The sequence below is a fragment of the Phyllostomus hastatus genome, unplaced genomic scaffold, assembly GCF_019186645.2.
Source record: "Phyllostomus hastatus isolate PE091 unplaced genomic scaffold, TTU_PhHast_1.1 phas_contig_196, whole genome shotgun sequence".
NCBI lineage: Eukaryota > Metazoa > Chordata > Mammalia > Chiroptera > Phyllostomidae > Phyllostomus > Phyllostomus hastatus.
The window spans coordinates 11083502-11110844 of NW_025333709.1; the positions used below are offsets into that span (position 1 = coordinate 11083502).

Genomic DNA, 27343 nt, shown 5'->3' on the forward strand with positions numbered 1-27343 from the left:
ACACTGATAGAACTCAAAGAATTTGAACATGTTATCCTATCCTGACATGATCACAAGAAAGAAATTTATTGGCTCCTGTTCATATTCCAAGCACTGGGCTAGATATTTCATTCATACTCTTGTATTCCATATAATAGTCTTGAAGGGTTGGGTTTATTAGCCTTAATGTACAGAAAAAGAAGTTCAAGCTCAGGAAGGTTAAGTAACGTTTTTGAAGTTGAAGATTAGGGTTTACACTCAGATTTGTCTGCTGTGTGGTCTGTACGCCTGCCCCTCACCTCACTCCTCCCTCTTCCTCACCATGTGTGAGGACAAAGCAGCTTCTGCCATCCTGAGGGAGATGCGCTGGCTTATCAGCTAAGCCTCAGCATTCTCTTATTGAATATAAGCAATTTTACAAAATGCCAACATCAGACAAGATGACTCTACCTATGATTGATCAAGACAAAAACAATACCACAAAAATATAAACTTTGTTAAAACCACAAAAATAACCAAATAGTCCGCATCCTAGCTAATATAGCTTGTTTCCTTGTTAATTACAGCTTTAGCTTCTGTCTAGTGTTCACTACTTATGGATACTATTTAAGATGCCAAGTCATAGAATGTTCCTGGCTTTTTGAGTCATCTACTCCAGATCAAAGCCCTACTTCCTAAATCATAAATCCGCCAACACAAGCTCAAACCCCACAAATTCTTTCTAAGACCCTGTTACTGAGATGCCCCACAGTTCTCCATGGTATGCATGCTCCCTCTCTGCAAAGAGTAACAAAGACAAGTGGTTCAAAAACAGGTGTGTTCCTGGTGGTCTTTGGCTGGAGGTCATTGAAATGTACAAGCCATTGAATGTACACCCATCCCCCCTTCCTCGTAAGATTCCAGCTCTCTGCTTCCAGCTGGGTTGGAGATTGGGCTCCCAAAGTAAGCAAAACTGAAAAGAAGGGTCCCCAAACCAGTCAGTACCAAACACATTGGCAGGGCCAGAGCAGAAACTTGATATCTTAAGGTGATTAATGGACTCTGTAGACTCAACCTGATTACAAACAATGGCTTCAGAAAACTGCTGCGTTTTTAAAAATTACGGTCTAAATTCTGATGTTTAGCTCCCAGTTTTTACCTGTTCAAGTGTTTTGATCCTTCAGCTCCTCGGATTTCAACGGTCACCATCTCCACCCAACCTTCCCTGACGTCTTCCTACTGGATGGATGGGTTGGCTCTTCTCTCTGAGTTTTCTGAAGGCCTTGCTTCTTCTCACCAGACCCTTTAAGTCTTGTCTTAGTTATTCGGGAGCTGTTTGGTCTCTCACTACTTTGAAACTTCTTACTGACAGTAAAATACCCTCATGTCCACTGTTCCTCTTCATAGAGAGGGAGCATAATACATATTCTTTCAGTTTTAGTCAGAACCCTAAGGGTCTTTTTTTCCTAGTTATGAAATGGAAAGAGCTATTTTCCCAGCCAAATTGGAGTCCATTTAAAGCTGGGCTTTTTCATCTCACCGCGGGATGTCTCATTCGAAATTGTTTCCCAGGGCCATGGGGTTCTAATGAACAGCTGCCCCTAATACCTTTGGAGTGTGGGTATCTCTAATTTTGATGTGAAATCTTACCAGTGGAAAAAAATAGTAAAAGATCATAATCCACTAATCGACGGTTCCAGGCCACTGTGGAAACTTGAAAGAGGTACAGGAGTCCCTTAATTATGTAGCTCTGGCAGAAATGCACTGGCCCCCTCACCAAATGAGAGTAAATGATGCTCATGCCATAGTTTTTTGAGTGTCTTCTGCACACCAAGTGCTGTGCTAGACAATGGGGATAATTATGTGATCAAGGAGAAGGAATAAAACTGTACCAATCCCCCTTTACCCTTTATTGGCGCTTGTTGCTGGAATTCCACACTGCGTCCTGTGTCTCTATGCAGAACTTGCACAAGTGCCTTTCTGTCACCTGAATTCAATAAACTTCTCTTCATTCATAAAAACCCAGTTTAGAAGCCACCTCCTCCAGAGAGTCATCTCTGATCACTTCTATCTCTTCCTCTTAGACTCAACTGTGTTTCATTTTCCTTTTATATCTTAGCCTGACTTGTATCTATCTATCCACTAAAATGTATTGCATTTTCTTTGTTTATATTCCCCATCTCCATTTACAACTGAGAGTTCCTTGAGTGTAGTGACTATCTTTAATTCATCTTTGCATTCTGGGCCTAGCAGAGGGCCCAGCAAATTTCATATAATAAAAAAACCCTACTTTTAAACGCAAGCCATTGATAAAACACAAATAGCCAAGTACTGGAAATTATTGAAGCTGGACGATAGGTACACAGAAGTTCCTTATGCCATTCACTATGCTTTTCATGCATATAATTTTCCAAAATAAAGAGTTCAGAATAATTAGAGACCTTGTAAGAAGTGAGATACACCCACCAGAATTTCACAGTTCACACCTTAAATGGAGCTTTTGTATCTATAGCTACAACCTCGGTGTGTCCCACATTTCTTTCTTTTCTCATGAGAAATATATTTAAAGCCAAACATGTTGCTCTGAAATGAAATACAATTCTGCCATGTTAGAACAGTTACAGACCAAGGATATTATATCAAACATGAATTTATGGAAAAGCTAGAAATTGACCGTTTACACTAAGTATTTTATTGAGGATGGTACTTTATGGATTTTTGCCCTTGTTGTCTCTCAGCTGAATTGTTCCAGAAGCATAACTGGAGCCTCTGCTTCCATCCTCTTGCCTCTGAACTCGTCTTCACATGCTCCCAGGCCGACCCACCTAAAACGCTTGTCTGCCACACTGTATCCCAAGTGAGTGCTTCAGCCACACCTCCCATTTCAACACTCCCGCTCCCACTCCCACATGCCATAAGCCACCACGCTGATCCACGGAAGCCACCTCCTGCCAGTGCTTCGGGTCACAATCCAAGCTCTTTGCTTAGGCTGAAATGTTTTCTCCCCGTTCTCCCATTTGGGGAAGTTTCCACCCACTGCAAGGTCCTATATGACCGCCTGTTCCCCAGGAAGCCTTCCCTCAAGCCCTTTCCAGAATGCACCACCCCCCCTGCCCTCTACACGCCACTTCCCAGGCTTCTGCCAAGCACGTATCCCTTTTGCCTGTTTGGTAGCTAGCCTCCCTGACTAGAAGGAAAGCTTACTGAGGGCACATTCCTTTGCAACGCTCTCAGTCAGTGCCTGCCAGAGAACCCTGCACATGCTGTGTTTTGCCATGTACAATGCACGCCCATGTTTTTGGTTCAAACTTTCAGGAAGAAAACTTCCATTGCAATTTTGTGATTCAATTATTTATTTATTTATTTTTAATTTATTTCTATTTAGAAACAAAACTGAATATCGTATTCTAGGGTATTATTTTGTATATGGGTATCATTATCATTTTCTAGAGTTACACTGTTAACACATAAGAATAAATAAAAGAATTAAAAACATGTATATATCCCTGGCTGGTGTGGCTCAGTGGATTGAGCACCAGACTCTGAACCAATGGGTCACGAGTTTGATTCCCAGTCAGAGCACATGCCTGGGTTGCGAGCCAGGTCCCCAGGAGGGGGTGCGTGAGAGGCAACCGCACATTGATATTTCTCTCCCTCTCTTTCTCCTTCCCTTCCTCTCTCTGTAAAGATAAACAAAAAAATCTTTTAAAAAACCCGTTTATATAGATACAGAATTAGTACTACCCATGTATAATGCACATCCTTATTTTTCTCTGAAAAATTTGGGCAAAAAAGTGCGCATTATACATGGAAAAATATGGTATTTAGAATTCAGTAAGACATATAGTTCATGCTAAACTTTGAAATAATGAGATTAATCTGGTGAGTATTCTTCCTATTCCCCTTATGAATAAATGGATGTGTTTAAAACATCTAATCATTATATTAAAATCCCATTAGTCATTTTAATCCTTTCTGTAAATTGCTTTTGCTTCTTAAACCTTGAATTTCAATTGAAAGAGAATTATTTTATAAAAAGGGCTTTATCAAAATTGGAATCTAATTTAAGTAAGAGCACAAGTGTTTCTCTTAACTCTTTTCTCTCCATAGCTAATTCTCACCACAACTGTAGATGATAATACTTAGGTAACAGTGCTTTATCCTAACACTAACATGGACCTTCTCATTCCAATAGGTTCAGAAGTATTTTCTAAATTAATCTATGCACAGAGTCACACTGGAGAAAATACTCCACAGTAGTACCAGTGAAGAATCATTGATTGCTTCATGAGAACAGTATACAAGTTGAATGTTGCCTCAAAGAAGCATAGGTTTCTGCTCTGGACCTCATCATCTTCACTTCTCCCCCCACAGGAATGGCTAATTTCCTGGCTTTATTCTGACCATATTCTGTAGGCAGTGTAGTGTCAGTGAAAAGTTTAGTAATCCACATTGTGATGGCTCTTATTGGTCGTTTTATCATTTTCAGGTAGAAAGGATGAAGGACTTGGTAATCTAATGTTTTGTGCCTTGCTCTTTAACTGCCTCTTTTCTTGTTCCTCTACCTGCCTGGTGATCACAAAGTCTAAGTGACATAATCTGAGAAAACACAGACAGGGACCTAGCCAGAATTTCCATGATATTATTGGCCTCGCTACCGGATTCTACTTGGACTGGCCATTCATTGGTATTAAACATGAGTCACAGGTGATCAAAATTCAGTGCACCTTAGAGAAAAGGTAGTCAGAAGACTACTTGGTTTGTCTTTGTCCTAACCCTGTCTCTATGACAACAGCTGGTGGCCTGGCTTAGCCTGATTATATGCCATCCTTGGCTCCCTCACTTGGGTTGGGACGAAAGACTTGTAGAAGTTAAGTGTCTATTATGTGGTATTATTTCCTATAACTGTATTTTCTTCAGGTATTTCATAGGGTGTTGTTAGTGGACAGTTTAGGAATTCAGAAACTCACTAAATTTTCTGTGTGTGTTCTCATTAATCCTCTTTCTCCATATTAGAGAAGAGGAACAAATAAAAAGAGTGTTGTAGTAGGAACAGCACATACGATTCAGTAGCCCTTGGTTCTGGTCCTGTCTCTGCCCTCAGTTTGTTTGCCTTCTGATAGACCACTTAACCTGTCTAGGCTGCAGTCATCTCCAAAGTCCAATGAGAACGATGGACTAGACCACCATGTTCTAACAGGTACTTCAGAACCAAAAAGGACTCATTTATCAAACAAATATATATAGGTTATACCTCAAGTATTGTATAACCTGCATCTTTGTATTTTAGTATGATCAAGGATTATACATGGAATCCAGTTTACCTAGCTTTCTGCACATTTTACATAATACCTATAAATATGTAGGTACATCTATATATATATGTGTGTGTGTACACTGAAATATAGGCTTATATATGAATATGGATATTATTTGGGTATGAATATGGATATCCAGCCCAAGAAAGATGTTTCAGACTAGCTAAAAATTCTATGATTCTAGTTGGAGAAGTCTACTTCTCCTGTTGTTGGAAATCACATTGGAAGTTTTCATCTGAAAACCTTCAACTCTAGGTGACATAAAACAAGACCTAAAGAGTAAAAGCTGAGTCAATAGCATGAGTCTTAAACTTAGGGCATTTGACTTTAAGTGTCCACATCACCAACATTGGCAATAAAGAGCTCTGTGCTATCCTACAGCACCATGAAAGCTAACTTCCTCAAATCCCCCCATGGAGGTTTCCTTTCCAGACCACTTCATCAACTTGAGTACAGCGCAATAAAGTTGGGGGCTGAGACTCAACCGAGTCCAGAGGACAAAAACTAATATGGTGACAAAATCAAACAGAAGCAAATTATCCCACTCATAGAAATTGAAGTTATTGTATCTGTATTTTATGATGACACCAACACTAGTGTACTAAGGCAGGAACCTCAAAATAATGCAGAGGATTGTGTAGCACTTGGAGAAGCTGATTATTATGCATTGCTCTCTTCTAGGAAGTAAATAAAATTACCGTGTAATGTGAGAAGAGGAAGAAACTAACTTCCAAGGCTTTAGTTAATCCCATTACAATATTATTCTCACGTATGCCTAAAAAGAATTTGTCAGAGATTACTTAAAAGAAGGTATGAAAATTACATGACAGCTCCTTATGTTCCTCTACTGGGCTAAACAATTAACACCTAAGGAACCCACTTTGTAGCATCAAAGGACTTTCTGAAGATAAGACACATTGATCATTACTAACATGTTGCCAGAAACAACTTGTATACCAGATGTGGTTTGAGATGATGTCATTTTAGCTATCAGGTCTCAGTTAGAAAGACTATATAGCACAGGTGGGCTTACATGTTTCCATCAACTTCCAACATGACAGACAACGTGGGAGGTAAATATTCATTAAAAAACTCGGCAATGAAAGATCACTTCCTTCCTAGGAAGGAACATTAGAAAGTGTCTCAGGAACTCCACTCTCTCACTTGAGAAAAAAGGAGACCTTGGATGTGAAATTGACATTAAATGATAGAAACTGAAATGATTCAAAGCATGTTACTTCAGTAGAAAAATTATTTCATGAAAAAATGTGTGTGTACACACACATGCACAAATTGTTAAAGCAAAGTTAGTCCATATTTTTTTCTCTTTTCTCTTTAAAGAATAAAAGTGATTTGGGTAGTAAAGTTAATATTAGGTGGATAAAATATTTATTGGTAGCAACAGTGTTGTCTTCTGTGTATTATTTGTTCCCAGAAAAATGAGCAAAGTGGCTCACTGGGAAATAGAAATGAAACACTTTTGCAGGTTAAGCATCCAAAATACATTTTTGCTAAGTACCCAGTAACTCAGCTATAAGCCAAAAGCTTACCCATTTTATATCATCACCAACCACCCAGCTCCACCCCCATACCTCCTAACTAATGAGGCACACACAGATATTTCACTCACAAATCAGGGTACTGCTCCAGATGACGGACTTACTAATGACATTTAAGGAGTGGTAGCCAACATGAACTTGACAACCAAAAACCCAACCTGTATTATCACCCCACAGGAAAGAATCCTCACTTCCCACCTTGGACATATATTTAACCCATAACATCACCACCCTAAACACCAACAGGTTTCAAATAGAAAGATAATGATGCAAAACCCCTTCCCTCCCAACGTCCAATATCTGGATAAATAGAAATGAACCTTCTGTTACTAGACTGCTCCGTGGCAAGCATGCATATTTTAAAACTTTCACATTGGCTATTAAGCCTCAACTTCTGCGGCGCCTGTATCCAGTTCTGAACCAGACCTGACCAACGGCACACACTGGGAGCGACCACTTTACCTTCGGAAAAATCAATCAGTCCCAGCAAATGAAGCAGCTTCAGAGATGCACATATAATCACAACAATACCCACTGTTTGCAGTCCTTCGGACTCCCACTCGAGAGTCAACATCCTTCAGGAGGGCAGAGCATCCCAGCCTCTGGACCCCTTTGGAGTGGAGGGGGTTAACGTGAGAATCCCAGCAATATCTGGCTTGGAACAAAGACTCCTGAGGGGGGAAAGTGAGCGGCTCCTCTCAGAAGCACAGGGCCAGGCAGCAGCCGCCCGGGGTGAGGACTGAGCTGGGCTGAAGTCCAGCCTCTCATGCTGATGTTGGCATTTGCCTGCCGGGGTCCCCCAACCGCGGCGGCGCGCGCTGGGCTGGGGACTCGGTGCTGCTGCAGCCAGTGAGTACTTGGACTTCAGAGCTGCGAAAGAGACATCTGTTGGAGAGCTGGAGACTTTGCTGTGCGGGTGGAGAGGAGGGACACTCCCAGGAAACTTGCCCCGGAGAGCACGGTGGCTCTCCACACTGAATAAGCGACACGGGGCTGCGCAGGGCTGTCTGTGCTCTAGTTTGCTGCCTGGGAAGCTTGCGTGTGCCCCCCCCCCTTTTTTTTTTGCCTTGGCAGCTGCTCTCTCTTCCCAGAGCTTGCACTGTGAGAGCTCAGCCCTCCTCTTGGGATGCTAGGAAAACATCCATTTCAGTGACTGGTGACTATAGCCCCTTTCCAAAAGCCCCCCGGGGAAGCCAATAGTCAGCTTTAGGGAGAAAAGTGCAGAAGCAAAAATTCCGAGATTCAGCCTCTTTTGTCACGGAACAGCATCCACAACGCCCCCCACCTGCTACTCCCCTGGGACTGTTCTGGTGCGGGCTGACACATGGGGAATTGATTTAGTCCTTATGTTTACAAACACACATGGATGGAGGGTGGGGCAGAGGAGAACCCTTGTAAGAACACTGATGTTAAGGAACTGCCCCCTGAGAGGTGAGGACCACTAGCGTCCTTTGAAGTCTTGCTTCAGCCTGTCTCCAAAGCGAAGTTTCACAAACTTCCCTGCTGATAAAAATCACCCCAGGCGCTTGTTGAAAACACTCAGGAGTCTGATTCAGAAGATCAGGGAGTTTGTGTTCTTGAAACCAGAAACTAGGTGACTCTCATCAGGGAGGCGTGGGCTGTGCTGTCCCAAAGGATCCCATGGGGTATTTGACACCAAACTAGGCAAGCAGCTCAGGCATGGGATGGACTCTGGGCTGTGCCCAGGACCACGCTGGCTTCACCATGCTGCCTGTGACCTCCACTCTTCTGAAGCCCAGCCCCACAGAAGTGCTGAAGAGAGTTAGGGTGCACACGGGCACCTTGCATGCTGTTAGCCCCTGAAACTGACAAACATGGGGCTTCTGAGGAATATCTTGGACCCAGGGAAGGGGTGTTTCTTTTTTGTTTATTTTTTAAAATTTTCTTCTTGTGTAATTTTCTGCAAGACACCCTCTCTGAAAACAGTTTTTATTCTGTGAAGATGCAATTATACTATTGTGCTTTAATGCTTTCTTTAAATTTCTCCACTTAACGGGAATCCTGGGAATTCAATGTGTTCATAATAATAAGTATTTACTGAGAATTGACTATGTGCCCGTCAGTATTATAGTGATTTAACGACAATTAACTCACCCCCACAGCTCATTTTATAAAAGAAACGGAAGAACAGAGAAGTTAATTTACTTGCCAAAGCTGGGGGCATGGCACTTAGTAGAAAATAAGTATCTACTCATCCATTCAGTTCTTCATTAACATTTATTAAGCTACTACTATGAGATAAGAATGGTCCAAAATGATGAAATAGCAAATGATGCCCAAACCTACGCCTCGGAGACTTGCAGGTTAACAGAGGCAGGCGTAAAATTGAATGCGGTCAATCCATGCACCAGCTCTTGAAGACACGCCTCTACAGGGAAGACTGGGAACACGAGAAGGGAAATCCAGCTCCCCTTGGAGAAAGGTGGGTGGTAGTAACAGGAAAAAGACTTTCAGGAGGAGGTCCCCATCACCAATGGAGGCTTTCGTCATTCTTAGAAGTTGTACATCACACACAAGCTTTGGGTTAGTCACTCATATCAACCAAGGTGGCTGCCAGTCAGCCATGGCATTTTGGGTTAAGAAGGAAATGACCTAAGTCACACTAGACACATCTGGTAAGGAGACACACCTAAGATATCTACATGCATGACCAGGACAGTGTCAGCAGAGCAAGACCACTCACAGATAGGCTCCTGGGGAAATTCCCCGCTTGCCATCATGGGTGCCAAGGCACTTACCTATCAAAAGACCCAGAAGGGTGGAGGGCACCACTCTCAAGGGTTATAACTGAGGCAGGCTTCAGACCACTGCTGAGATGGCTGAGCTCCACACACCAGGGTGCTGCTCAGTGCCACGCTGATCTCCCTTGACATTGGCCTCTGGAGCCTCATCCCTGCTGGACTGAGGACTCCATCTGCCATGCTGCCCACCTGGCTCCAGAGATCCTTCCTTGTAAGATGCTTACAGTTCCCTTGCCTGCCATGCTATTTCCCAGACCTGCAGACCAACACTCTGGGACTCGGGTTCATCATCCCCCAGTTCTCTTGCGTGTTGTTGATACTGATTGTTTCTGAGTGATTAGTATTGTTATTCAGTTACCATGGATTTGGAGTGAATCTGCATTAATAAAAGCTGAGTGAAGCTGCATTAATAAAGTCCGAGTGACTAGCATAGTAACCTCTGTTGGATCCCTGTTATTTCTCAGTGCCCGTGTCACCTGTAGGACTGGGCGCAGGCAACTCAGCGCTTTTGGGTCTTAAGGCCCAGCTCTGATGACCTAAGTGGGGACTGAAGGCTGACTTATAGGAAAGACTATATTGCAAACACACGCTTGTGACAGTGACTGTGCTACACTGGCCCTGATGCTCCTCCTTGCTCCTGGGGCTAGTTCTTATCTCTCCCCCATGAAGACTTCCTCATCGATCCCACCTATAGGCAGTTCTTCTTCCCTGGGCCCCAGGAGTACACTCAAGCCACCGATCTGGCCCTTACAATGGTGCATTTCATTTCCTATGATATGTTTAAGGAAGATGCCTTTCTATCAATCGGCCCAACCGCTTGCCCATCTAATCATGTTGTTTACATTTGTGTCAGCAAACAAGTGAAGGGGACACAGTTCTCAGCAGTTGATCAGAAAATACGCCTTAAGTAACATTTCTCTGAAATTCCTGACAACGTAAAGCTATAGAAAGTCAAGGTTTAAAAAGAAAACTACAGGAATTAATTAGGTCAAGTCAACTGTAATACCACCTTATTGTTAAAAAAAAAAACAAAACAAAAAACAAAACTAAGGTATGGAATGAAGTGACTTGTCCAAGGTCACACACTAGCATGGAATAGTTCTTGAATTCAAACATTCCTCTGTCTAATTCCCAAATTCATTCTTCCCTTTAATACCCCTCAGAAGATTTCGGCAAATATTTTTCAACTAATCTCTTGATTTACAGAGTTAAACTAAGTGTTTTAAAATTGCCACACCTATTTTCCAGGAAAGAAATCCCAATAATTCTCACATAAATACCCACAGATAAAATTTGGTTGGTTCTAGGCAGGACTTCCCTTCGGGACAACTTTGGCATTCGTGTAGGACCCAGCAGCTGAGGTCTTGGCGGCTCAGCCTTTCCCGATCTGTCCAGTTCCCTGTACCACGACTGTTTTGAGCTCTTCCCGTTGCCTCCATTTCTAGGGCCTCCTGGCTCTCAAAGGATACCAGAGCTTTTTTGCATGAATTTTGTAAGTTAATAGTGTCATCAAAGAGTTTCTGACAAATTTAAGGAAATCGGAGAGGCCTGGGGAACAGTGTTTTCCTAGGGACATTTCAGAAAAGAAGGCTGCATATTACAGAAAAAAAAAATCCAGATTACAGTTCTGTCATTTTGTTGCAGGAACATGCAAGCTTCAGCTCCGTTTGCTGCATTAAAGTATGACCTGCTTTTTCTCCTCCTTCCCAAGACCACACCTTTCTTTACATTGTAAGACGTGTCCAGCAAAGTTTTATCTTTCAGGATAAGCTAGCATTTCCCTCCCACGTAACTCTAAGCCATGCTATGTACTTTACATGTATAAACTCATTTACTGCTGCTCCACACCAGAGTTGTGTGTTATTATCCCTATTTCAGAACAGTAATAATAATAAATAATTAAAAACTGAAGGTCATTGAGATTAAGTTACTTTTACAAAGTCACATTCAATAAGGGGTGCAACCAGGGTTTATACCTGATTTACTCCCAAAATAATAGCTACTCACATTTAGGGAGAACATATGAATGCCAGGCACTATTTTAAAATCTTGACACATATTCACTAATAAAGTTTAAAAAAATTGTTAAAGTTACCTGAATTTACCGACCTACATATTGTCTTTCAAAAATACAGACAGAAAAACAATGAGTATAGAAACTAGTTGTCAAATTTCAATTTAAGATTACTAGTTTATATTTATATAAACCTTTAGAGATCATTTAAAGATTAAATAATCCAATCTTTTTATCTGACTGATGCTTAAAAGAGGTACAAAGAAGAGAACTGACTTTTCAATCAAAGGGTCTGGCAAGAGAACAATGTTGGCCTGAGTCTCATAGTTCTTCATTGCTTCTGAATTATTAACTACAGGGGACATCAGAATGACACATTAAGAAATTAAAAAAATAATTTCTAAAAGAAACATTTTCTCCTTTCAGTCAATTGGAGTTACGAGAAGCAAGACATCAATGTGGCTGGCATCATCTAGAAGATTCCATTGAAAAGAGAAGTCTCATCTAGGTTTTGAAAAATAAATGAGAAGAGGATCGAGCAGGTAATGTGGACAAGGGTGGTGTGTGATGCTTAGTGTCTCTGCTCATTTTAGGGTTTTCTCCCCTTCTGGGGCCCTCTATTCTACGGCCAACCCTTACTTCTCCCCTAAACTATATCATATCCTTCTGTCTTGGGGTCGTTCAACGATCTGGAAAGATCCCTAAATATTCAGCAGACAAGCTTTCCACTCAAATGCAACAGGATTCAAGCCATCTCACTTAGCTTGGGGCTCCTTCTGAAAGATTAGCAAATGCATTGGACCTCTTTAAAATATGCATATGGCCGTCCATTAAACAATTAAGACTTCCTTTTCTGGTTGGAGTGCCCTGTTGCATCCACGAAGTGCTGGTGATGGCGGGAGAACACCTTCCACTTCAAGAAACTTCCAGCAAAACTGCCCGTGATGTATCTTGAAAAGAGTTCTTGTGTATTTTCACGATCAAAGCATGTGTGGTATATAAACTTAATATAAACTAGCAGTCGATTATTTGGAAATACAGCTAGAAAAGTTTCATAAGGACATAATCTTTTCCTATGAGTTATGATTTTTTTTTCCTGCTGCAATTTCCTTTTCCTGACCTTTCTAGTCTAAACAGACTGGATTCTTGGGTTCCCCAACTGAACTTGAGAAACGTTTTTGGGTCTCCTGTCACGGCCCTTTTCATGTGCCCTCTCTATAAAAGTGTCTGCCACATACCACTGCACTGAGCTGCCCTTAGGGCAGTGATTATGAAGGATAATAATATTAATGACTATCATTTTCTTTATTATATTATAATTAGGTTTACAATCATTTTAAGCTGGTGCTATGTGATAGACAGTGTATTGTATGCATTCCATAAATGATCTCATTGAATCATCACAGCTTCCCGAAAGGCTAAGTAGTATTTTTAATCCCTTTTACAGACAAAGGCACTGAAATGCAAAAGCTTAAGTAACTTGCACAACATTGTGGAAAAGGATCAGAACGGGCCACTCCAAAATATTCCATTTGGGCATAAGGATTATGTTGAGCTGAAAGCAATTGAAAATCGGCAGGCATGGGAAGAGTTCTCTGCTCTCTTTTTATCTAACTAAAAGCAGAGCATAAATTCCCCTTTGTGAAGCTGCCTCCCCAACCCCTCGCCCAGTGCCAGGAAGCAGAGACTGGCAACTCTTATCAGCAGAGAGGGAGAGCCAGCACAAAATAAGTCTGCATAAACACCCTTAACCAAAACAACACTTATCTTCCATTAGGTGCCCTCATATATTTCCTAGTCACTTCCCTGCAACTTATCCTCGCTCGAAACTCAGACTCCCTTTCTTTTGTTAAAATGCTATATAAGCCCCAGAGTTCTTTGGATTTCACTTCTTTTCTGTGAACTTCAATATACAGAAATATTAATAAAATTGTATAAGATCTCTCCAGGAGGTATCCAGCCATGTAATATGAAAGTAGAGACATTTATTGCAGAAGATACAAGGTACAATAAACATTGTATATAGGACAATGATGCCACAGTCTTCTTCAAAGTAGGCACCTTGGGACCCCACACAGTTCTCCCAATCACCATCAGCTGCCCCATTGTATTATCCTGAATCTTATTGATGGTTTGAAATCTCTTCCCTTTCAAAAGTGATTTTAGTTTTGGGAAAAGCCAGAAGTTGCTGGGGGCCAAGTCTGGGTTGTAGAAGGGCTGAGTCCCCTGGGTGATTTGATGTTTCACCAAAAAACTCTGCACGAGACGTGATGCCTGAGCAAGCATGCTGTCATGATGAAGCTGCCAATCACCACCTGCTCATAGCCGTGGCCTTCTGAAGCATCCAAATAGTTTCCGCAGAGGAATGTGCAAGCTTAACACAAAATTCAATACAGATTTGTTTATCAATTTGCTCAGTCATTTTGAATGCAATGACCACACGGTACACATGTTCACTCAACAGCATCTACTGCCCCCACTGACTAGTACAGTGAGGTTGTCATTGTTCATGCATCTGCATTCTAGTCCACTCTCCTTGGTTGCCAGGTTTATACTGATGTTGCACAAACCATTCTTGTTACATTAACAATGGCTGGGCTTTTTCTGGACAGACCTTATATATATATATATATATATATATATGTATATATATATATATATATATATATATATGTATATTATTTTCTCCTGTTAACCTGACTTTTGTTAGTCTAATTTTCAGGCCCAAGTTACTGAACATAAAAGGGAAGAGAAAATGTTTTTCCTCCTAGACAATTACATGCTAGATCTCAGAGTTGGAATTTACCTCCAGAATTCTTGCTCAAGAGTCAATCTTTTTACCTGCCTGGGGGTGGTGTATATGTAAAAATCAGTATTTTTGTCTTGTATTGTTTTTACAAGAGAAACAATATTAAACAAAGAGAAACAATATTTAAAATGTAAATTGTATCTCAGAAGGTAGCATTCAGTGTGGCTTTAACTTCTACTGATATGTAAATGAAAGTAACAAGTTCTTTCTTGGATCAAGGTCAAGAAATGAGATAAGGTGAGGGAGAGGCTCTGGAGAGAAGTGAGAGGAAGCAGGAAAGTTGCAGGAAGGAGAGAAGAGAGGAAGAAAAGGGAGAGGGAGAAATGAGAGGGAGAAGAGACAGGCAATCCTTTGTGCCATCCACTAGTGACGGATTCAATAATACGAAGCAGAATTCAGCCTGTTTTCTGCCTGTGGGATTCTCAGTGACTGCCAGAGAAATGGTATCTAAAGCCGGATTTGACACGGCTACAGGAAGCAGATGAGCAAGTGGTTATTTCTCCCTGAATTAGTCCCACCTCCCTGGTCCATCAGCCTCTGGGGTTCTTTTAACTAGACATGCAAAATAGCTCTTCGGCTCCATTTTTCTCAGCAGTAGCGTCACAGGACCTTAGAAATGGAGCAGGTGGTTTTAAAAGCACAATAAATTGCATTTTCATGGATGGGGCACTAGCTATAGAGCTGGGTATAGGGCCCTGCCTTCAATGTCTGTGCCTAGGCCCTGTGACACCTTCCTGCTTGTTTGGGATGGGATCCAGCTGCCATAGATAGATCACGTCACCTGCTTGGTTCCCTTAGTTCTTAGACACAGGGTTCCCACAGAGGGCCCCTGGTATTTTCAGAGCTGCAGTGGCCCACTTCCTGTCTCACAGTGGCGCTTTGGGGATGAGAGCTCAACAGGTCTAGACTTAAGTGCATTCCAAATCTCCAAAGAGTCTGAATGATTATCTGGATCATGTTTTGTGTACAGAGTTGTAGGGGCTATATGGAAAGAATATTTGTAGACTTCTCAAGATGCTTCTCTGAAAACACTTCTAAAGCCCCCTTGTTTATTTGTTCTCTCTCTCTCTTTCTTTCTCTTTCCTTTCTCTTTTCTTGGGCACCAGACTCCAGAATTATTTTTAAGTTTAAATGATCCTCAATTTTAAAATACATACACACACATAATTATCACAGGGATAATTTCTTCTGATCTCCAAAAAGAGAGGACCAAAGAGCTAGAAAGGGAATGATTTTTGAGAATTACATGTTTCCCAGAATATATAGTCCATTGATGTTTTAGCCTGATTGACTCCTGCTGGGGATCACTTGTTTTCTATCATTGCACTCATTATTGAAATGCTGTATCAGTTTCCCATTGCTGATGTAACAGGTTAGTATAAAGTGCTTAAAACCACAAGCATTTATTATCTTACAGCTCAGGAGGTGTCTGAAATAGGTCCCCATGGGATTGGAAGGGCTGTGTTCCTTTAGGAGACTTAGGGAAGAATGCGTTTTCTTGCCTTTTCCGGCTCTAGAACATGCCCACATTCCTTGGCAAGTGGCCACCTCCATCCCCAGGGCCAACAGTGGCCAGCTGAGCCTTTCTCAGGCATCATTGTTCTGAACCCAACTCGTCTGCCTCTCTCTTTCACTTATCTTTGTGATTGTATCAGGTCTGCCTGGATCATCCAGGATAGCCTTCTTACTTTAAGGTCAGCTGATTGGCAACCTTAATTTCATCTGCAAGCTTACTCGCCCTTTCCATGTAACCCTGCATTCCCATGGGTTCCGGAGCTTAGGATGTGGATTTGATTTTTTTTGCGGGGGGAGTTGATGCGTGGGTCACCGGCCAGCAATGATCACGGAACGCTGCGGATGGCTCGTCGAAAGACGAGAAAAAACATGCACAGAGACAGACTAGTTTCTGTGGAGAAGTAGGGATGGAATGGCCACCCCCTCTAGTGGGGAGCGCCCCGATTTACCATCCAAACCTGCTTTTATTGGGCTCATTTTGCATAATAATTCAGGTAAAGTACATTACTCATTACGAGGAAATAAGGGACAATAGATAACAAGGAACTCTGCGGGTCTATTTTTAGTCAGGGTCAAAGAGCTGTAAGACTTTGAGGAACAAACTAACTTCCTCCTTGGACCCTTCTCATTCAACTGAGAGCATTTTAAACAAAGAAGGTTTCACAGTAATTTACATGTTCTTTCTTAGGCCTGATCACACGAGGAATCCGCCCTTTTCAGCAGAGCTGCACCACCCTGTCATTGTTTCAGGCTTAGGTGGAGCAAGGGAACTAAGGCAACCAAGAGATAAAGAGATTTTCTCCCAGACGATGAGAACTCAGGCTATATTAAAGCTGAGGAGTGAGGGTCCATCACCCCCTTTTGCTGTAGCCCCCAAAGTCCTTCTTTTGGGGGCCTCCCACGTGATCGTGCCTGTCTTGGATCATTCCCCCCTTGGGGAATCTTACCCATCTTTGGCTAACCGACCAAGCTTTGGGGTTCAGTCATGAATAAAGCAGCAGAAGCAGCGTTCCTGCCAGTGAGATAAGCTCTTGTCTCTTTGCTGGCTTATGGTTCCAAGGGCGTTCCCTTAGCCTTAGCCTAGGTGGGGGTTACAGCTTCTGATACCAGGCAGGGTGGTTCCCAACAGGGAGTTGCATTATTCAGCCCACCACATGGTTGTGATACATAACTTACATTTAACAATAAAAACTCCTTTAGATAAGAAAAAAAAAGGCTAACCCTAAACTGAAACCCACAGGGATAGAATCTACTTCATCAGGAGCAAACCACTTACAATGTATTTGCATAAACGCATTTGTGTTTAATATACAGAAAAAGGACCTTGTCTTTGAAAAGGAAAGGGCGGCTCTAATGAGCTCTTTTGTCTCTGAACTTCCAATTTTTACTAGGAAAGAACTCTGAAGAAAGCACATTTTAAAATATTAAAAGGGAACACCAAACAATTTAGAAGCTATAGGCTAATGAGGAAAGTGAGGGACACTAAACTTTCAGTTTAGCGGTCAAAGGCAGTTAGATACAGAAACAGAGTGTACTGTGGACCCAGCCCTGAATGTGGAGTGATGGAAGCTAGAACCCTGGAGCAGACAGACTGGGATTGTGCTCCTCTGTACAGAATTTCCAGGAAGATCACAAAAGTTGATGAAACAGCAGGTGCTTCTTACGCAGTGAAAATACACTCGCATGCAACATTCTCATTAACTGGCCCAGACGTTCGAGGATGAATAACACCAGAAATGAACTAAGATCTTCAGCTACCAGGGTTTTCATTTTTAGTTAAAGCTGCTAATGCTTTGAACCCGAAAAAGTCACAGGGCATAATTTTCAGAAGGACTCTCCACAGAAGTAACAAAACTGTGGAAATGAACGGCTTTCTCCTAAGAATGCTGCACTTAAAGGGGCTGGTGTCTAACACACTTGAGTTAAAAAAAATCAACTCGAACACTTGGCAAACATCTACATTTATCCAGGATTTTGTCATAATTTTAGGTGTGTTTGCACTTCTGCAGGCTCGGTTTCACTTATTGTTTTTATATCAGTTCATTTTGAAAACGAGAAAATTGAGGTTATGAGAGTTTGCTTTATCTGAGGTCAAAAACAGCAGCGAAACTGGGTTTTAGAACCAGGTGTTCTGGCTCCACATTAGTTTTGGGGTTTTTTTCCTTCCCAAGGACATACAGAATGCTTTTCTGTGTCGAGTGCTATGGTTAAGTGCATTACATTGGCACTTTATGAAATGAGGATAATAAAAGTGGGTACCTCTTCTCGTCAGGGGCAATAAAGGGCTTAGTACACCATGCAGCTAAAGCTTTCAAGGTACCACAGAACACAAAGCAAGTGCTCTATTTGCAAGAGTAATTATTACTATTTCCTCACAATCCATCTCGGAAGTATTTCTAATGTTACACACATTTGATAAATGAAGAGACTGCAATTCAAAATGGTTCAGGGACTTAACCCCCTTCCCCATATGTGAACCATGAGAATCTGGTTGCACTCACAAAGCCAGCCTCATTTTGCCTCCAGGGTTTGGTTCTACATTTTAATTTTTTATTTATTGATCTTAAAGAAAGAGAAAGAGACATCAATTTGTTGTCCCACCAATCTATGAATTCTTTGGTTTACTCATAGATGAGTCCTGACCAGGACTCAACCCTACAACCCTGGTGTATCAGGACAGTGCTCTAATGAACTGAGCTATCAGGCCAGGGAGGGCTTGGCTCTTTGAAACACAGCCACTCTTAGTCACTCGTTTAGTCCTGGGTTTCCAAGCAAGGCAGAGCCTGAGCCAACTGAGCTGTGAAATTGTTCAGTCCATCTGGGAAGATCCTCCGATTTCAGATGCTGTAGCTCAGTCATCAGTTTTTATCCGAGGACTGAGTCCTTCTCATACTCTCCACCTCACTTTATTTGTGCATTGCTTCATGCATTCATCAGGAAAGTTGACACTGATTTTGTGCCATGACAAATAGGCAAGGGCTGTGGAGGATACACACCATGAAGAAGTTTACTGCCCAGAAGGGGAGATAAGGAAGGAATGCCTGCAAGTCACTAAATCCAAGGGAGAATTTAAGTGTCCATGAGAAAGTGTGTTTCAAGTCAGTAGGAGCTCAGAGGAGGGACAGGAGCAGGGAAGTAGGTCCTTCAGAAAGGCTTCATGAAGTTTGGGTTTGGCCATGAACAGTGGTTTAATCATTCCTTCAATGAGTCTTTTAAAATGTCTTAGGTGTCTACTGCATGTTGAAATATGTGCGGCCCCTTTAATCCAATCTAATCCAATGGGCTCCGCCTTGAAAATTTCCCCTCTCTCTGACTGTCACTAACTCTGCTAACATAGCCCTCCTTGACCCAAGTCTCCACGAACCACATGCCCATCTGATTTTCCTGCTTTCACTCTCACAACCCTGCAGTCTGTTTTTACACAGTGTTAACCTTCAACTCGCTTATATTCATCATCATAGATAAAAGACTATATTTTTCATATAACTTCCCTGATTCTGGCTTTCCAGTAATTGTCTATCACATTGGGGATAACATTCAAACTCTTCACCAATTATTGGCCTCTCTTCGATCTCAGCTGAGACCACTTTCAGTCTCTAACCCGCCCCTGCACTGCCTTCAAAACCATAGTTGTTGCCTCACATGGTCTTTCAGTTCTTTGAGTAAACTGAGAATATTCTTGCCTAAATAATTTGTGCTTCTCAATTCTTCTGTGTGGCATGCTCTTTCCATTAAAATTGTTTCCTGTTTATTTCTGGCTTATTCTCAGCACTCAGTTTTAGGCTCCAGTGCTCTCTTCTTGGGGAGGGCTTCCTTGGTCCGCCTGTCAGAGATAGTCTGTGTCTCCTGGCACCACTGCCCATTAGTCTATCAAACTGCTGTTTTATTTTCTTCATAATACTCATTACTCTCTCCTGAACTTAACTTTCTTTACATGTTTTTTGGTCCATTCATTTCCTCTTTCCACTTCTATACAAGACTCCTAGTAAGGCCCATTACTAATCTTATTTGTCATATAATCTCCAGTAAGTAGAATAGTGATGTACAATTAGAGGCATTTCATAACTATTTGTTAAAATGAATGAATGAGTGGATGAATGAATAGCATATGACAAGGTTCTTTCCTCACATGGGCATTTGTAATCACATGAATTGGCCCAGCAATGGTCATATCAGAGATAAGCAAGTAACTTCAACTTTAGCACAGTGGGTTCAAGAGAGAACTCATCAGACTGGGAACTGGGGGGAGGGCAGGCAATGAAGAGCTACAGGTATCTATAAGGAAGTTGAATGCTGAGGATCTAATAAATGTTTCTGGGCAGTGGAGTGATATGACCACAGCAGAGGAGCACAATGAAAAAAAGAGGAAAGAAACCAGAGACAGGAAGGCCAGTGAGTAGGCTACTGCAAGAGTCTTAGCCAGAGGTCAAGCCAGTGGGCAGAGAGGGATGGGCACAAACAGTAGCAAAGATGCAGAGGTGAGCCTGGCTGAAGAGGGGGAAGCAGAGACCAAGGACTGGAGGCATCAAAGGTGATCTGAGTTGTTTCTGAAACATAGGGATTGGTTTGTCAACATTTTACTGTCTCTGACTAGTGAAACAATAAAAAAAGTAGTAGAAATATACTGAAAGGGTGCAAAGGTAACTAATGCATTTGATAAAGGAACTGAATAACCAAGACGTAGGGAGGGCCAGAAAGAAGGCATCTCTGAGTGGCCCACAACAGTAGTTTGCAGACTTCTGCTTAAGAGCGCTGCCCTTGAGGTCCTTCACCTTTCGGTGATCTTGACCACGGCATCTACCCACCTGTGGATTTCAAACTTCAAAAAGGGCAACTTGCTGACCCACCTCGTCAGGCAAATGCCCCCGCATCAACCAGTTACACCTATGAAACAGGTTACCTAAAGAGCAATGGAGACCCACTCACTGGTCTATAGTCCTTTTGAGGGTCCAGACAGCCACTCCAGGGCATGTGTGAGTGAAACTGGGAACAGGAACACATAGGGAGGTGCAGATAACTAACATTTTGATAGAGTTCTGTTTGAGTAACCCATACAGGAATGTAAGTAGAGTTGCTGAGTTCATGACTTAACAAATACAAAGTTAGACTTTGGGTGAGAGGCCACAGCTAGAGATAAAAATCTGGGATTTATCCATAGAAATGTGATAGTGGAAGTGACAAAGTGAATGAGCCATTAAGGGAAGAGAGATGTTCAGAGAGAGGGACAGAGCAAGGGATTCAAGGAGCAAAAGGAGTCAATTGTGCCAGAGCAAGTGTGGTGAGAGAGATCTAAGGAGACCTTAGAAAGTAATATTGGTGGGGTGGGGGATTAAGAGAAGAAAGGGCTGCAAGGAGATGATTACCACTGTGTTAAATGTAGAAATCCAGTCATTTTCTGAGTTCAAGTGTGGCCCTAGCACCAATTAGTTTGGGGCTGTTGAAGGTACAACTGTTTGCATATGTGTGTGCGTTGGAGTGTTGTATTTTGTGTGTACATGTGCAAAAGACTGGAGTGAAGAGTGAAAGGGAAAAAGTAATGCTTGAAGGGATTTTCAACTGTGATGCCTATGCTCTTCCATTCACTCCAAGACAAGTCTACAAGTGTCACTGAGCATCCAGTGTCTGCCCAACACCAACACAGGTGTTGGGGATAACATATGTGCAGGTACGCTGGCCCCTGCTCTCTGGGAACCTCCCATGGGGAATGCAGAGATGCAAGCAGGCAGTTATTAAACACTGCAATGAGACCAATGGTGGTCCATCATGAGAGCTCAATTAGAAAGAAAGATACTTTACCCATACTTGAATCTGGACAGGTTTTCTACAAAAAATCTGAGCTGAGATCTTAAGGATGAGCAAGGTGAGACAAAAGTGGGGAAAATGTGTCACTGGAAGAGAGAACAAGGGGGTCGGCATTGTAGACACAGCCAAGCGCTCAGTGCCCTGAGTGAGTTTGGGGCAGGAACAGCATAGAGTGGATGGATTGGAAGGCGATAAACTGCGTTTCAAGGTATGACGCTTCGGTAAGCAGGACCCAGGTCACAAAGGCTCCATAAGCCTGCTAAAGGAGTTTGTTTGTTCTGTCTTGAGAGGACTGGGGACCCAATGAAGGATGAACGCAGAACCACAACAGCATCACATTTGTACTTTAGAAAGATCACTGTTACTGTTCTGTAGGGAATTGACTGGGAGGTGAGTGTGGCTGAACTACAGGGAAAGAGACTCATTAAAAGGCTGTTCCAGAAATCCAAGTGAGGGAGAAATTAGGAATGTGGCCTACCAGCTGAAGAGACTTGGAAGGACGTGAGAGATACAGAGGTAATGGAATCTCCAGATACATGGAACTGATTAGCCGTGAAGCTAGAGAGGGAAAGAATCATGGGTGATGTTCAAGCGTCCAGAAAAAAACATTTACCCTCTTTAGTTGAAACCTGAGATTATTTGCAAAATTAGTTATATTGTAAAGGACTAACAAATCGATGCATGAGGGTTTGAAACAAGAAGCACTAAGTTTAGTGACTGCACAGTACACTAGTCAGAGACAAGGTGGAAACAAGGCAGGCACATCACAGGCTGGAATTTGCAGGGATGGGCAACTTCAGCTCCCCAGAGCATTCATCTCTACCTTGGGATCACCCGGTCATTACTAAGGAAAGGAGTAACAAAGGACTGAATATCAGGGGCACGTGAACATTTGTTTATGGCGACTTCAAATCAAAAGCTTTTGCTCAGCAGACTCTCCCCACGGCCACATATCTCAGAACAGTACATTCTCCAGGTGGGAAAATGCCATCTGTTCTTTTTTTTAAGAGAGGGAAGGGAAGGAGAAAGAGAGAGAGAGAGAGAAACATCAATGTATGGTTGCTGGGGGCCGTGGCCTACAACCCAGGCATGTGCACTGATTGGGAATCGAACCTGCGATGCTTTGGTTCACAGCCCGCGCTCAATCCACTGAGCTACACCAGCCAGGTAAAATGCCATCTACTCTTGTAATGCCAAGTCAGAGGCATTTGCTGATGATTTGTTACCCTACATTTGCCTCTTCCTTAAAGACTAACCAGAATTTGACCCAGTCTCAGCACATCACTGACTCCCCTCTGATCCAAGCCACCATTTTCTCTTTCATGACTCTTGTCTCCTAAGCTGTCTTTCAGCTTCTACCCTTGCCTTCCCATGCTCTAGTCTATAGAAAATGTAGCCAGGGTATACCTTTTCAAACATAGGCTCAATCATGGGATCCTTCTGTTTCCAAAAGCTCTCATTTTTCCAAAAGTGAAAGCCCATTTACAATGGGGTATGGGTCTCTTATGATAAGTTTCTGATTTCTTCTCTCATTTATTCCCCCTTCCTCACTCATTCTAGCCACACTTGGCTGGCTCCTCCATGTGCCTTGATGACCCCTGGCATGCGCCTGCCTTACGGCCTTGGCACTTGTGGTTTCCTCTCCCAGGACCACTCTGCACCCACATTTCCACACAACTCACTCCTCTGACAATGTCGGGTCCATATTTCAGTGCTCTCACCTTAGTTAGCCCAGGAGGCTGCATTGTCTGGAATTACCTTCTTCTCCTCCTGGTTGTCTCTTTTCTCTTCCTAACCCTTTTATTCTTCTTAGCAATTACCACTATCATACAGACTATCTAGTTTCATGATTTATCCTCTTTTCCCCACTTGACTCTCAATGTCATTTGGCTTCACTGACTATCCCCAGCCCTGAGGTGACATGACATAAAGTAGGTATTGGTGAGTGTTGTTGAAACAGCTACTTAAAGCAACAGACATTCTCATTCATAAGCACACATGGTTTTCCCTTTGATCAACACAAATAGATATATACATTGCCTTTACATATTTTTATGTAAATGTAACATAAATGTAAATAAAAAACCCAGCTTTCCTCTAGGAGAAAACACTATAAAATTGTTTTATTAATTGCTTATGAGGAAATTAAAAATATAACAAAGAACTAAAGTTCAAAAAAAGTTTGAGTGATAAAAAAGTCATTAATCTGCATTTCAAAGTAAGTGGGTCCTGAAAGAAAGAGCTCTTACAATTATTTTTTAGTTTCTGAATTGATTAGAATATATGTTTTGGATTTCAACTGGGTGAGCAGAAAAGCTCTGCATAATTAAGAATGATGGGCCCTGGCTGGTGTAGCTCAGTGGATTGAGCACAGGCTGTGAACCAAAGTGTCGCAGGTTCAATTCCCACTCGGCACATGCCCGGGTTGCAGGCCATGGCCCCCAGCAACCGCACATTGATGTTTCTCTCTCTTTCTCTTTCTCCCTCCCTTCCCTCTCTAAAACTAAATAAATAAAATCTTTTTTAAAAGAATGATGGAATTAATTTTTAAAATAATTTTAAATTATTTAAAAATTTTCTTCAATTACAATTTACATTCAATATTTTTTATTAGTTTCAGGTGTACAGCATAGTGATTAGACAAGCATACACTTTGTAAAATGTTCCCCGTTCAGTGCCCATCTGGCACCATACATAGTTATTACAATATTGTTGACTATATTTCTTATGTCGTTCTTGGCATCCCCATGACCATTTTGTCACTACCAACCCGTATTTCTCAATCCCTTCACCTTTTTCACCCAGTCCCCAGACCCCCAACCCAGGATAATGGGATTTCAAGTGTCTTCCTTCCTCCATTCCCTACCTCTTCAGTGACCGTGGCTTATGGTAAAAAGGAGGGATTGATGACTTTTTCTAATCACTCAAACCGTGTTTGAGCTTGACTTCCTTATTACATTTCAAAATCCTGATAAGCGATTTATGAAACAATTTCATAACGGCGTCTAGAGGGAAGCTGGAATTTTAAATTTACATTTATATTACATGTAAATACAAAATACTTGAGGGTGACGCATATAGCTATTTGTGTTCAAGGGAAAACCCTGTGTGCCGAAGTGAAGAAATTGAAGACGGAGAATTCGTGTTCTTTAATAATTAACCACAGGAATTTATTGTCTACTCTGTTCAAGATATGGTAGCAGGGAGGCTTCACACGTATTATCCTGTTTAACTGTCGCAAGGGCTCTGTGAGGTGTACATCATCAGCTCCCAGCAGAAGAGGAAACAGAGAGGTTTAGAGTGCTTTGATTCTTGCACAGAATTTGTTGACACTGAAATCAATCCTAATCTGCTTCAACACCTTTCTCTAAGAAATACTGCTTGTGTGTTCTTGGAACCAATCTTTCCTTCTTGCCCCAAAGAAGAAGACATCTGTTCTTATAAATTACGTTACACATGCTAATTGGTTTCCAGGTGTGTTCATTAAAATCCTTTGTGCCCTGGCCAGTGTGGCTCAGTTGGATGGAATGTCTTCCTGGAATCGAAATATTGTGAGTTCCATCCCCGGGTCAGAGTACATCCTGGAGGCAGCCAATGCAATGTTCTCTCTCACCTTCTCTCTCTCTCTCTCTCTCTCTCTCTCTCTCTCTGTCTCTGTCTCTGTAAGCAATGAAAATGTCCTCAGGGGAAGAAAACACAAAAACAAAAACCTTTGCAACACATAATGCAGACCACAGAGCGTGGTTGTTTCTATGGGAATGTGAGCCAGGCATGCCAGGCTGCCTACGGAACAATGGACTTTGGGGATGTAATCTGTTTCCCTCTCCTTAAAGAAGATAAAAAGGTGGCAGGGACCAATTCCTCACCACAGCTCCTGTGACACCCTCCCAGAGAGCATCTGGTCCGGTTGTGTTTTCTGCCTGCACTGCGATACAGACGCTGCCCCTGAAGGAATGATGAACCCCAGAGCCAGGCTCTCGTCCCAGACACAGCAGGTTTTAGTGCGTGTCAGCAGGCTCCAAACAGGACTAGGAGCACGCTGGCCAACACAAGCTGTAATTTTTATAAAATCAACCTGGGGGGTAAATTTTTCTGCAACCTAATGTTCCTTGTCTAAGAATATGGCAGGAAAGTGCAAGAATGGGAGAAATGCTCATGCCCCATTTATTGGCAGTGTTTATGCCATACAAACCTGGTGTAGGGATGATCGGGCTGTACTGCCTCATCTTTCTCTCTGCCACCTGCTGAGAGTGAGGTGCGTAGGAAAGCCAAGAACTCCTCCCAGCCAGTTCAGAACAGAGTGGCTCGTCCCAGTGCTACTCAAAGTGTACCTTCAGCATTACCTGGGACCTGTTAAAAATGCCAATTTGGGAGCTTATGCCAGGTCTATTAAATCAGAAAATCTGGATGGGGTGTGGTGACCTATGTTTTACAAGCTGTGTGGCTGACTGTGATGCAAGCTAATGTCTGAGAAGCATGAACTAAAAGGAAGTGCTTAAACTTTGAACCAGAAGATGAGGCTCAAGTCCCTGCAGTATCACTTGCCAGAGAGATATTTTTAGATAAATCGTTTAACCTCTCTGGCTTTTGTGTCCCATAGGTATAAAAGAATTAAATTAATATCCTGAAGAGCTTCTTAACCTAACATCACAGCATCTGGTGGTTCCTTGATGCTGATATTAATGCCCCCTACATAATGAAAGATTCAGCGATCCTTACTTGGCTGATTATCTGTCTTCTAGCTAATGTGATGATGATGATGATGACAGTGATAACTGAGCACCTCCTGTGTGCTAAGCAGCTTTTTAGGAGTTTGACATATGTTTGACCTATTGCAAACGTCTAGCAGTAATTACTTTAAATTCAGTACTAAAGAAAACTAGTTATGCAGCTTCTCCAATGTCACAAAAGGAGTCAAGTTTTTAAATTTAAATCCAGATCCGACTTCAAAAATCCATGCTCCTTCCCTTCTGCTAAGGGTTGGCTTCCCAGGCTGAGGTCTTTCACATGGAGGGAAAATCTACAAAACCCTGCAGTCCCAAGGGGCTAGCGTGCTAGGCAGACCCACTGGTTTGATTCTCTTAAGTAGATACAGCAATTACTTTGAAACATATTTAACACGTACATTGACTTCATATAAAAGCCACTTTACCTTGCAAGTGATCAATAAACAAGGCTTGTAGTTGTACTGAACCGCTGATTTATTGACGACTCGGAGATGCTTTGTCCCTGGTGAAGAGATGCAGAAAATGGAAGCCTGAGAGAACTTTGGAAAACTTCTAGCTTCAAAAGGTCATTTTAGGCAAAAGGAAATTTAGCACTCTGATTTGTCCAAGGTTACATAGCTGGTTAGGGGTGGAGATTGCCCACTTGAGTTGGTGCTATTGTCAATATCATTTCATTAAACCAAACGGAATATTGCTTTTCTAGGAGCAGCTATAGAAAAGGAAGATGTGGGGCAACAGAGTCTTAAAAGATAAGCAAGAATTACTCAGGCCAATAAAGGCAGGATGATAATTCTGGGCAGAGGGAAAAGCGTAAGCAAAGGTATGGGGTTCTGCAACGAAATGATATATTGGGGGAACTATCAGGAAATTCCATAGTAC

General features: G+C 42.1%; 1 protein-coding gene across 4 annotated transcripts in view; it reads right to left on the reverse strand.

The window, feature by feature from the left end:
• The window catches only part of KCNIP4 (potassium voltage-gated channel interacting protein 4), a 409866-nt gene that overhangs the window by 167968 nt on the left and 214555 nt on the right, over positions 1–27343 (reverse strand). The window contains exon 1 of one of the 4 annotated variants that reach the window (XM_045834299.1): positions 7371–7697. The exons of 2 other annotated variants lie outside the window; for them this stretch is intronic. Coding sequence is in view for 1 of the 2 variants with exons in the window: in XM_045834297.1 (XP_045690253.1) it covers positions 7298–7409 (112 nt within the window). In the remaining variant the exon portion in view is untranslated. Of the gene's footprint in view, positions 1–7297; positions 7698–27343 lie in introns of those variants that run through there. One more of the 4 variants, XM_045834297.1, reaches the window with a different exon arrangement.